The sequence below is a fragment of the Myotis yumanensis genome, unplaced genomic scaffold (genome assembly GCF_028538775.1).
Source record: "Myotis yumanensis isolate MYYU_CA2020_CCGP unplaced genomic scaffold, mMyoYum1.0.hap1 SCAF_13, whole genome shotgun sequence".
NCBI classification, from domain to species: Eukaryota; Metazoa; Chordata; class Mammalia; order Chiroptera; family Vespertilionidae; genus Myotis; species Myotis yumanensis.
In genome coordinates, this window is record NW_027223764.1 from 36,336,818 (window position 1) to 36,349,167 (window position 12,350).

The 12,350-nt window shown below is 49.1% G+C and overlaps 2 protein-coding genes across 2 annotated transcripts; one reads left to right on the forward strand and one right to left on the reverse strand.

The window, feature by feature from the left end:
• Positions 1-967: 967 nt before the first annotated feature.
• Positions 968-4,979, forward strand: ADO (2-aminoethanethiol dioxygenase). Its single transcript, XM_070432824.1, has one exon. The coding sequence runs from the start codon at positions 1,278-1,280 to the stop codon at positions 2,079-2,081; it is 804 nt and encodes a 267-aa protein (XP_070288925.1). The 5' UTR covers positions 968-1,277; the 3' UTR covers positions 2,082-4,979.
• A 2,592-nt stretch (positions 4,980-7,571) lies between these two features.
• Positions 7,572-11,934, reverse strand: EGR2 (early growth response 2). Its single transcript, XM_070432822.1, has 2 exons — positions 11,490-11,934; positions 7,572-10,173 (listed from the first exon to the last, which is right to left on the reverse strand). Exons 1-2 carry the CDS (start codon positions 11,653-11,655, stop codon positions 8,921-8,923), a joined length of 1,419 nt encoding a protein of 472 aa, XP_070288923.1. The 5' UTR covers positions 11,656-11,934; the 3' UTR covers positions 7,572-8,920.
• Between the last annotated feature and the right edge of the window lie 416 nt (positions 11,935-12,350).

Sequence of the window (12,350 nt, forward strand, 5' to 3'; positions counted from 1 at the left end):
GTTCATTATTTAGATGACATAGCTCCCAAAAAGCATGCCGTTTTTAACTGAAAAGGATTTACTGAACCACTCCGATTACAAAATGAACAAGAAGCCTATGTTTAACTCTGGAAGTCCAAAGGGACTTTGAACTCAGAGTAAGAGCTTGCCTGATTCTCACAGGAGGCGTCATAACCATGCATTAATCTCTGTATGGCGACCAGCAATCTGTATTTTTTTAAAGCTTCCTCCCTCACCCCCGCCCCGCCAAAACTAGGTGCTTCTTCGGCAAATCAGGGTTTGATCAACATTAGTGTACAGAATTCGTGACCACAGCAAATGGCCTCTCGAGTCCCAGCAAAAAAAAAAAGACTGTGCTCTGTAACCAGAAGAGGAGCGTCATCAGACACTGCTGCAAACAACAGCTGGGGACAGCTGTGCAGAGTAGTCACCGTGACCACCAGGGACGGCCTCGACCCTCTCATCTCCTAAGAAACTTAAAAAATTAGGAAAGTGCCCTCCCCTGATTCCCGTAGCCCGCAGTGCTGCCTAGGAGGCCACGAGGTGCCAAAGTTAACCCAGCGGCTTCCTGCCCAGGAGTGAGGCCAGAGAAAAGCGACACTGGATGGCTGACCAAGCCGGAGCGGCGTCAAAAGGCTATTGACCCCCTGGGCCTATTCCTCGATGGCCAAAAAGCAGCCACCAAGCTGCAAGCCACCTGCCGGAAGTGCGTCACTGACCCCAGCTGGAGGGGCTGCCGGGAGTTGTAGTTAACTGGCCACTTCTCTTGCGCCCAATTCGCCTTTTTTTTTCAAATATTCAAAACACCTTGGAACTGTAAGGAAGGTCGCTTTGTGACCAACACATCTAATCCTCCCTTTTCCCAGCTGACAGAGGAACTCCCTCGGAGCCCATGCGGCCTATCGAACTACAAGTCCCAGCATGCTGTGCAAGGCGCTCGAAGCGCCTGTCCACCATCATAGGTACGGGCCGCATCAATGGAGCTTCGGGCGTAAGGCACAGCCCGCCGCGGTCCGCCAGGCCGGTACCTGCTCCTGGATCGCGAGTGCCGGGCATGGGCCGGGCGCGTGCGCGCTCGGAGGGGGCGTGAGGCAGGAGCGCCCGACCGTTGCAAGCGCGTGGCTGCAGAGGTTAGCGGCCGCCGTGCCCCGCGCCCCAAGAGCCGGTGGTTGCGGGGCCTCCCGCCCCGGGTGCGCGCAGCCGTGGCGGCCGCAGGTGACCGCAAGGGGCGGAGGAAAGGAGGGGGCCGGCCTCGGCGCTCGGAGGAACCGCCGTGCATGCCCCGAGACAACATGGCCTCCCTGATCCAGCGGATCGCCCGCCAGGCGTGCCTCACCTTCCGAGGCCGCGGGGGCGGCCGCAGCGCTTCCGACCGCGGCGGGGTGCCAGGCCCCGAGGCGCCGCCGGGCTTCCCGGAGAACCTGAGCCAGCTGAAGAGCCTGCTGACCCAGGTCCGCGCAGAGGACCTGAATATCGCCCCGCGCAAGGCCACGCTGCAGCCGCTGCCACCCAACCTGCCACCCGTTACCTACATGCACATCTACGAGACGGACGGCTTCAGCCTCGGCGTGTTCCTGCTCAAGAGCGGCACGTCCATCCCGCTGCACGACCACCCGGGCATGCACGGCATGCTCAAGGTGCTCTACGGCACCGTGCGCATCAGCTGCATGGACAAGCTGGAGGCGGGCGGGCAGCGACCGCGGGCCCCGCCGCCGGAGCAGCAGTTCGAGCCGCCGCTGCAGCCCCGGGAGCGGGACGCCGTCCGGCCGGGCGTGCTGCGCTCGCGGGCCGAGTACACCGCGGCCAGCGGCCCCTGCATCCTCACGCCGCACCGGGACAACCTGCACCAGATCGATGCTGTGGACGGGCCCGCGGCCTTCCTGGACATTCTGGCCCCGCCCTACGACCCCGACGACGGCCGGGACTGCCACTATTACCGGGTGCTGGAACCCGTCCGGGCCAAGGAGGCCTCCGGATCGACCTGCGACCTGCCCCGAGAGGTGTGGCTCCTGGAGACCCCGCAGGCCGATGACTTCTGGTGCGAGGGGGAGCCCTATCCAGGTCCCAAGGTCGTCCCTTGAAGCCGCAGGCGCCCAGGAGCAGGGAGCCGAAGACCTGCCCTACTCAGATCGGGGCCTGGCTGCCAGCACCCCACCGCAAGGGCTCTCTCCCTACCCCCAGGCCACCTGGGCGTTGGATCTACTGGAGTGGGCTGGTGTGCTTCCTTGGGAGCCTTGGAAAGCGCGGGCAGCGACTGGACCGCAGCCACCGGGCACGGTTATGGGGGCGGGGGAGGCTAGGTTGTTTCCTGGCTTTGTCACTGCCACCAGGGTTTTGATTGGGGGGGAGGGGAGTAGGAGGCTATCTGAAGCGCTTCCATCCTAAAGCCATAATGAAAATATTCTTCCTTTGTTCCCATTCTATACAAGATACACTGAAAGGTTTTCTCCTCCCATCGCCTTCGCCTTGGGTAAATAGGGCTTGTTTTCCACTTAGGTCCTTGGCTCCTTGTTATAGTTTTAACTTATTGACTGCATGACCCAGTGGTTTGAATTGTTTTTAGTTCAAGTCACTGGTCAAAAACTAGGTTTAGAGAGATGAGCTACTTTTTAAGTGAGCTGCCCTGCCTGATTAATTCGTTGCGAAAATTAAATCAGTTTTCCAGAGTTGGGGGATCATCCCCAGGGTATAACTATGCATGTAGAGGACAAGAACTTCTCTCCTCCCCTTGCCCAGTAGCCACATCTGGTTTACTCGGGCAGCATCCACCAAGAAATTCACACCTGCGTTTCTCAGTGACAAATTGTCACATAGAGCTTATCTTCCCTGTGAGTCCCCAGATCTGTGAGTTGAGCAGATTTCTTGTTGCAGATTCATCTTTAATACAAAAACTATATTACCCTCAAGTGACTTTTTTTTTGTCATAGTATAAGAGGTGGTAGGGTAATGCTGTATTTTCTAACCAGAAGATTCAGAGGCACTGAATCACTATGCTTCCAAACAACTGAATGTATAACACCCCTGGCCAGCTGTTGAACTCCATGTCCCTATTTACTTCCGGTATTTTCCTGCAAAAGCAGAGGAAAATGTTGTCTGTTTCAAATTCTCTCACACCTAATGTTCCAGGGAGCTGGTGGTTCCAGCTGTGTTGTTGGTGGCCCTGTTCTCAGAACCCTGTCCCTCTAGCAGGAGAGAGCCAGCGCTTGCTTCATCTGGTGTGGGTTTCTATAGGAGAGCGAGAAGGCACTGGCGACCCAGGCTCCGCAATTGAGAATTAATTATTCTGCTGGCCATTTTAGGGAACCAAAACCCCCCCCTCCCGGCCTCTTGAACAGTTGTGCTATCTGTAACTAGTTTTGTGTTTGTCCTTTTAATAGTCTTGAGCAACTTGACCTTGTTTACAAACACATTGACACCATTTGCTTCCGGCCATGAAGCACTATTGTTTCCCCCTTATTACTATTTATAGGATTCCTTTTTTCACAAACTTTTAATAACAAATTGTAGAAATAAACACATTAAAATTTGCCCAGCTGTCGTCTAAGCCCTCTTGATTGACTTGCCCATGTGGCAGTCCAGTTCTAATATCTGTAATAAAGGGAGATTTGCTATTGGTGGAAAGTGTGGACCCTGTAGGAAAACAGTATGTGCCTTTGCCTTTTCATGCACACTGGGTTACAGAGGCCCAGAGTGAAGGAATATTTGTTCCCAAATTTTTAGATAGAATGAAAAAGCAAAATTCTTAGTGAAATTACTATTATTTACAAAAAAAAAAAAAAATGTTTACTCAAAGCGACATGCCACTATGTTATAAATCCTGACACAGGCATAACACCAAGAATATTCTCCAGAGTTACTAACATTGTTTATGGTAGCTTCACATTCAATATAACTTGGGAGCAGTTTGAAGCAGTTCTTTATGCATTCAGTTTGAAAATAAGTTCTAGATATGGAAACGATTTTCTTAGAAAACTTTACCAAATGGGTGTTTTTCATAGCACAGTATGAATGTGTTTGGTTAACAATCACATACTTACCTGTTTTGAATTATATTGTAGCAAAAAGTTAAGATTAACTTATTAAGATTGTGGACAGTAATGTGTATGTTATAATATAACCTGGAGGACATTAAATTAACCATTCTGGCAATAGCACAATATTAAAGGAGAAAAGATTTTCCTAATTTCATTATGAAAAGTTTTAAAGTTCTCAAGTACAAGCAAGTTGAATGAAAAAAAACTAAGGTGCTTTTCAAAAGAATAACTGAAATTGTTGCAGGCCAGAACAGCAATATGATATCTCTAATTTAGTTCAAGAGGAACAGTGAAACTTTTGGTTCACTAATAAATTCTGAATAAATTAATGGTGAACGCAAAATGTGACCTGTTTTAATGAGCCACTAAGAAAAGACTATTCTTATTACTAAGATAAATGTGCAGAAAAACCTCGCACTTTTCTGCATAAACTGTTAGTCATGAGTGACTTCATGTGCTGCTATTGTGTTTCCATGAATTCCTGCAATATGGACTGTTTTAGTAACAACGGTGGGAAAAAGTTGTCTTCCCTACAAAGACTAATGAGCACAATGATACTAATCACTTAACTTTTCTGTTGCATAACATTCAATAATTGCCTCTCATGGGTAAGAAGTTGTCTGTCTAATACTTCTAAAGCTTTTTAATTTTCTGGTTATATCAATGGCCACTTATATCAATGGAGAATATTATCTACCTACTACTTTATGAGAATTGATTTTTTTTTTATTAAGCCTGATTTGCATGGATTGTTTATACCAATTGCTGTTTATTAATGAAAATGGTGAGCCTATTTTTAAAGTAATATGTGTTTGTCAACAGGAGTGGGTCTCTGACCTTTTAACATTAATCCCTTAACTTCTCCCGAAGTTTCCACCTTTTATTCCTCCTTTTGTATTATCCACTTGTAGGTACCTCAGTCTTGGCATCCCAGGAGGACTCCGTCATCACTCATATTTTCTAAATGACTTTGAATCTTGTGCTATGGCTCTACAGCTTGATAAAGAAGCAATATATCTCTAATCCAGGGCTCTGCCCATTGCTATTGAACTCTAACATGCGGGTAGTAACACTCATGTAACTCTCCTGGTCTGAACTCGGGACCTCTGATCCCTTTAGTGCAATGAGGCATCTACTATCAAAGAGGGAAATCATTTGTTAAGCCCCATATAAAGACTGAATCTTCAGATCCAGAGATGCTTACATTTCTGGATTAAAATCAGTGTACTTGTGGAAAATAAAGGCATGTTTGAAATTGTTTATAGGTAAATCTTACTTGATTATTGCAAAATAGAGAAGGAAAGTATTACTTGCTACAAATGACTACATTTTTACTAGCTGTTAAAGTTTCATGGTCTATACTGTAAGATGATGTACCAACAACTGATGGCCTGCAGATTCTAAAGTATATTTCCTTGAGAGTGTGCTTTGAAACAGTTGATTGAAAACATAATCTGAAACTATTTAATGTTTAATCATACTATTTTGCTGCAACAGAAAATATGTTTTCTATTTAACTTAAGGAAAAATAAACTTGTGCAAGAAAACAAAAATATTTTCATCCACAAAGGAAAGAATCTTTGGATTTAAATATTTTGTCTTTCCTTTTACTGTAAAATTTGTTTAATTGTTTAGAGTGGAGGCACTTTAGGCACTTGTGATGATGCTGACCATTCTTTCTCACACACAATACACATTGTATTGAACTGTTAAAATAGCACTAAAGTCATTTTTAATATATACCTAACAGTGTGCCTTAATTTAATTAGCAGTTAGGATATTGAAATTAAATAGGCTTGTTTATTAATAATTGAAAACCTTATTTAGGTTTAATAGATCTATTTTTAATGTTTATTGAACTATCTCGAGTGCATTATGATCTTTAAGGAATTACTCTCCAGAAGTTTATTTTTAATAAGAATTCTAGTACCAGCTGAAGCATCAATAATATTATTCAATAAAGCAATAAGAAGGAACCAACTTAGCTTTATATACTTTATTTCTTGAGAAAAAAAAAAAAAGAAAATGACCCGTGAGAATTACTGAATGTGTCGAGCCAAAAGTAAAATCCGATTAAAGATTGACCTAACATGTTGAAATCAAGGAGTAAAAGTCATAACGTTGACTCAGAAAAACACGTTACAGTATATTATTCCACTTCACCAAGCCCATGTCAATGTAAAAGTGATTATGTAACTGATTTGACTATCATAAGATGTATTTCATCTTACTTTTTTTAGAAAAGCTCTTTTAGTCTTGCAAACTTTACATTATCTTGACTGAAGTTGCTCTAAAATTAAAATTTGGCAAGACAATCATAGATCTTATAAAACTTAGGTGTGCTATATATTAATATAATGAAATTTTGGTAGGAGGGAAGTCTTCATTTAAAACATAATTATCAAAATGTGGCATAGTTTTGTACGTGTTAAACAAAATTGGCCACACAAGGATGATGATATTGGCCAAGCAAGGAAATAGGAATCTAAGAATAACACCAGTCACTAGGAAATCTGACACTGAAGTTTAGAAACTTCTGTTTAGTAGTTACAGAAATTTGGACAGGGAAGAAATAAGAAAAGGGTTAATTACTTCCACATATTAGAACTCAAATTCTAGCGCTAGTAAGGGCAAAAAGTAGTTTCTGGGAGTAGCTATTGCTCTCTCTGCTAAAGTACAGGCCATCAATTATCAGCCAGGACAAACGGCAGGGTTTTCAGGCAGTGTAGCTGAATAGTGGGCACTCCAACGTGTTGTGTTACACTTGTGTAAGGATCCAGAAGCAGTGGGTGAAAAATATTTAGGCCCAATTTTAGAAAAAGATAAGTTCATAAAGACAATTTTTTTTGGGGGGGTGGGTGCTTTATATTTTATAATCACTACAAAAGGCTTGCAGTAAAATGAACCCCATAGTGTTCTCTTGCAAACCATCATCCAGTACCATGGAGAACAGTATTTGCCTATTTAATACAAATTGTCTTTGAGATTTTAGGTTTGGTGTACACCTACCTTATCTAATGAGCTGGGTATTTTGGTAATCTCTAAACCCACCAAACCTAGGGCAGATTAATGATCTTCCCAATAGGGATAACCAGGGAGAAATGTGTCCTGGGGTAATTCCTTTGGCAACCCATTAACACTCATCAGCAGTGTCTGAATGCATTTTTGATCTGAAGAGGTGATAGGGCTTTTCAAAAAGTTTTCTGTGGTCGTGAGACTAATCCAGGAACCTGAAAGTCATTCCCAGCTTGACCACGCCACCACACTTTCCACAAAGCCACATTTGGTCTGAGTTCCTGCCCCTGGTCAGGGTTCTGAAAGCAGTTGCAAATGTGTAGTCTCTGAGTGGGCACTTGTTTGTAAGTATTTATTTTCCGGAGCCCACTCAGGAGTGGTGAGAAGCTATAGGCTGTTATAGAGGACGGAACAATGAGTCAAAAGAACGCCTCCCTACTTTTACACTAATGTAATGGGGAAATCCCCTGAACACTAGTGTTTGATTATGAATGGAGATTGCTTTGGGGTGAGAGGGCTGGTGTTGAAAGGCTAGCAAAGAAAACTTGGATACCCTGGCTTGGTCAAAGCACTAAAAATCACTGTATGACTATTAAATTCCCAACCAGCAAATCTTTCAGAAATGATTTCTAAAGCAAAAATATTGTTGAAAAGTATTTATTTACACTATAGTTATAAACCATCCATTATCTCAGTTAGTGGTTTTGTGTTAGAATAAATCATTTATGTTTCCATGACTATTAAAAGCTAATAACCAAACAAGTCAGTTCAGCAACATTATTTACATTCTTAACTGCAATTTGACTACAAAGGTAACACTTTTAAGTCACAAAACAGAGCATACAAAAATATACTTTCTAAAAAAAAATTCCAAATATTAATAGGCAGATATATACAGCCATACTAAACCCAGGGAGTGATTTTTTTTTTTTTCATAGTAAGGCAACCCATTTACATGCAGACCCTGTAACATTGTCTACATCACACAAGGCACCAAGGACACTTCCAACACAATTGCATGCATCCTAGATTCAGAGAATATATGTACATCCCCTTTTAAATAAGTTAACCTCTGACTCGTTTCAAGAGATCATAAATGCTTTACTTTTTTTTTTTTTCCCAAAGGTTCAGAACTTGGAGAACAGTGCACATCAAAAATACACAAAATCTGAGTGGATATACACTGCAAAAATAATCTTTACGTTTCTCAAACAACTCAAAAAGGAGCAGATATTGCTATGTCCCTCCTGTCACATTGCACTTCTGTTCTCTGAGTTTATAATACATATTGCTTAAAGGGTTGAGAGGACTAGATACACTTGGATTCACTGTTCCAGGGCCACACAATGCAGCATAAAGACCATGCTTTACTCGTTGTACAGCGTCCCCCAAATCAATCCCAAGCCATAAAGTGCACGTCAGTTTTGCTTCTGTCTTTGCTGTCCCCACCTGAAGGGGATCAGCGTCTCCCAACCTACTGTAGAAAACGTCTCAGATCAACTCTGACATTCAGAGCCAGAAACCTGTAATTGGTCAAATAAGAGAGGGGGAGCAAAACCTAGCCAAACCACCCTTTAAAGCAGGATTAGGCCTCAGCCCTCTAGGCCAGGGGCCCCCACCCAACCTCCTGCCAGAACCTCTCCATGACCTTAGGGTGATAGTCAACTCACCAAAGAAAGACTCAGGTGGGCTAACGTTTAGGAAGGACCTGCTTCTAAATGGAAAGGGGGCAGTGCTGGGCTCCACCAAGGCCCTTTTGCCCAAAGAAGGGAGAGAGGGGCAGGAGAGGGTGGTAGTGTTTGTTGTGCAGCTCCAGTGGACCAAGGGCCTCTGGGACATCAAGAAGCTGGTGTGTCAGGCTGAGTCTGGTCTCAAGGTGTCCTGGTCCTAGAGGAGCAAGTGGCCAGGGACCCTCCTCCAAGAGCGCTGCTGTTGCTGCTGCACAGGGGCACTCCAGCCTGCGTGCCCCCAGGGCATGAAGCCGTAGAAGCAGCGGGCACCGAGGAGGGAGCACTGCTTTTGCGCTCCTTCTGTCGCAGGTGGATCTTGGTGTGGCGCTTCCTCTCATCACTCCTGGCAAACTTGCGGCCGCAGTAGTCACAGGCAAAGGGCTTCTCGCCAGTGTGCGTGCGGATGTGGGTAGTGAGGTGGTCACTGCGGCTGAAGTTGCGCATGCAAATCCGACACTGAAAGGGTTTGTGCCCGGTATGGATGCGGATGTGCCGCGTCAGCTCGTCGGACCGGGAAAAGCGCCGGTCACAGCCTTCTGCTGGGCACGGGTAGGGCCTCTCGTGCACTGGCGTCTTGCTAGGCCTGTTGGGGTACTTGCGAGGCCTCAGAATGGGCCGCAGGGGCAGATGGTGAGGGTTATAGGCAGCAGCGGCGGCGGCGGCGGCCGAGCTGCTGCCAGGAAGCCGGGGTCCCTCGCTGCCTCCACTGGCCCCTGGCCCTGTGGCCCCAACACTAGGGCCCCCCAGAGTAAAGTTGCGGATAGTGGAGAGTGGAGTGAGCGGAGGGGGGACTCGCAGGGAGTCCAGGGGACAGGGAAAGGGCTTGCGGTCTGGGCCAGCTGTACCGTGTAGGTCTCTCTGGCACTGCGATGGGAAAAATCCAGGGTAGTCTGGGATCATGGGAAAGAGACCTGGGTCCGTGGTCGGCTTGGGGGATGGGTAGGAAGGAGGCGGTGGGTAGCCCAGAGAGGAGGAGGTGGAGGTGGTGCTTGGGGACAGGAACGCTGAGGGGTCCTGGTAGAGTTCTCCTGCGCAGCCAGAATAAGGAGGAGGTGGCGGCGGTGGAGAGTAGAGGTGGTCCAGGTCAGGCTGGGTCTGGGACATGGTGCACACACCCAGGGGTCCTGTGGCCAGTGGGTTGGGGGAGGCAGAGGTGACACTGGATGAGGCTGTAGTCGAAGCTGGGGAGGCGACCCCTTGCAGGATGCCGGCACTCACAATATTGATGATGCCTTCTGGGTAGCAACTGGCACCAGCGTACTGGGGGTCAATGGAGAACTTGCCCATGTAAGTGAAGGTCTGGTTTCGGGGTGCGGAGACGGGAGCAAAGCTGCTGTGATATGGGAGATCCAAGGACCTCTTCTCTCCAGTCATGTCAATGTTGATCATGCCATCTGGGGAGAAGGAAGAATGGAGGTGGAGTGGTGAGAACGCAGCCAAGAATCCCTTCTCACTCCCTCTCACACGGGTCCATAGGATCCTGGCACTTTAGAGTTGGGTAGGGAAATTGCTACCCAGAGACCCACTGTGGCAGTCAGTACAGTCTGGGACTCAAACTACCTCCAGGAAAGCAGGATGGCCTACTCTCAACTCCCCCCCCCCCCCCCCCCCCCCACACACAGCCATCTGTGGCTCTAGTCCACAATAAAAACACCCAATAATAGCAACAACATTAAAAAGTCCTCATCTGCCTGAAACGTCTCTCCCTCTCCTTTGCTTGGGGATCCCACGGCTGCGGCGCCGGGTAGACACCACCGAGACGACAGATCCCAGCCAGTGCCGCAAAGTTGCAAGCCCTGGAGGGGAGCCCAAGAAAGGGGTCCGTGATTTTCCGGCCGCTCCCTATCTCTGGCGCCTTCCCTCCCTCCCTTTCTTGCTGCGCTTCTGCAGAAGGCTGCCGGAGGGAATCCGGCGCGGCGGTGGAAGGAGTTCATAGCTTTCCTTTCCCTTCCAACCTTGCCCCACACCCGCACGTCCCCGGCCCAGCCCAAGGCCAGTGGCGGGGCTTTGAGAAAGGCGCGGGGGCCGCGGGACACTTTTCTCCGCATCGCCAAGAAAGCCAGCGGCACCGGTGTCTCCGCAGGGCCTCTCTGGGAGCCGCTTCCCGCCGTGTCCCGCCCTCCTCCTCCGCCCCCTCCTCCCAGCCTCGCCAACCCCCTCAACTTCGCGGGCGGCGCGCAGGTGGGGGCGCTCCTTAAGGCCGCACCGGTAGCGCGTTCCGAGACTTTCCCCGGGTCTGCTCCGCCTGGGAGCGAGCGGCGGGCGCTTTCCTCTGGACCCTCTCCGCCGCTCGGCTCTCCAGACGCGCAGCTCTCCTCCAGAACCCTGAACTTTCTCGTCATTTTGCCCCTACCCCGGGCGAGGGGAGGCCGGGATGCCGCCGGCCGATTGGCCAGCACGAGTCCCAAAGTCTGGTGGTGCACCTCTTCTACCCTCACCCCTAAGCCCCCTGGGAACTGGGCGCGCGCGGCGCGCGCAAGCCAGCTCGCTAGCGACCCGGTACATCTGCCCGCGCGCCCAGCTCCAGCACCCGGATCCCCACTCCCATGGGTTTCTCCTGCACCCGATTCCCGTCTTCAAAGACAGTTCTGTCAGCACCGACCACCTCCCGCCCCAACCCCTCTCCTCCAAGTCCTGCACACGCACCGCACCCCACCCACAACCCCCGAGTTGCGTGGGTCCCGGTCCGCGAAAGGAACACGCGACTTACCTCCGGCCACTCCGTTCATCTGGTCAAAGGGGCCTCCCAGTTCGGCATTGGGGAAGATAGTCACCGACGTGGCGAGGTCCTCCACCGGGTAGATGTTGTCAGACAGCTGGTGCACAAAACCACTGAGAGTTACTGGGATTTTGTCTAAGGCCTTGGCGGTCATCATTTGCTCCTCGCGCAACCTGGAGACCCAACTCCCTCGCTACCTGGTGTGCCAGAGAAGCCGTTTTTGGAGAGGGGTTGGACTGAGCCTAGGTTGGTATCTCCTTTTGCCCTCCACACTTAAAAGCAGACACCAAAAAAGAAGAAGAAAATCCAGTAGAAATAAAACTAGCAAACAAGTTGCTGTATTTTTTAAGAAAGAAGAAAAATGGCTATTTGCCACTCTCTCTTGCGTTCCGGCTGGGAAGCCAGGAGTTGCTGGTGTAGTGTTATTATAACAGTGTGTCCCCTCGCCGAGCTATTAATCAATTGCTGCTCTCTCGGTTAGACGGAAAGTGTTGCTCTAAGTATTTATGGGCAGGTCCTCAATGCCCGTGACGTCGCTGCCCATATATGGACTGAGGAAAAGGGCTGGGCCAGGCGGCTTTTGGCGTCACATGGCTAATTTGCATACGGGCTCGGCTGCGCGGGCTCCGCCGGGCTCGCGACTCCCGACTCGAAGCCCGCGGGTATCCGATGGGGTCGGGGGCGCGCGGCCGGAGCCGCAGGTCGGGTGCGAGGCGGAGGGCCTGGCGGGGAGGGGGCGCGCGGTGGGTCCCACTCAGGCCACTAGGGGAGAGCGAGCGGGTTCGGGCAGCGGCGCGGCCTCCCGGGGCGGGGAGGAATTCCGGTTCTCCGGGACTTTCCAAAAAAGGCGAA

Excerpts from the sequence above, each read along its gene's own strand:
- ADO (XM_070432824.1), top strand. The coding sequence starts at position 1,278 with ATGCCCCGAGACAACATGGCCTCCCTGATCCAGCGGATCGCCCGCCAG.
- EGR2 (XM_070432822.1), bottom strand. The coding sequence starts at position 11,655 with ATGATGACCGCCAAGGCCTTAGACAAAATCCCAGTAACTCTCAGTGGT. Across the intron at positions 10,174-11,489 it reads GATGAACGGAGTGGCCGGAG|ATGGCATGATCAACATTGAC; the intron begins GTAAGTCGCGTG and ends CCTTCTCCCCAG.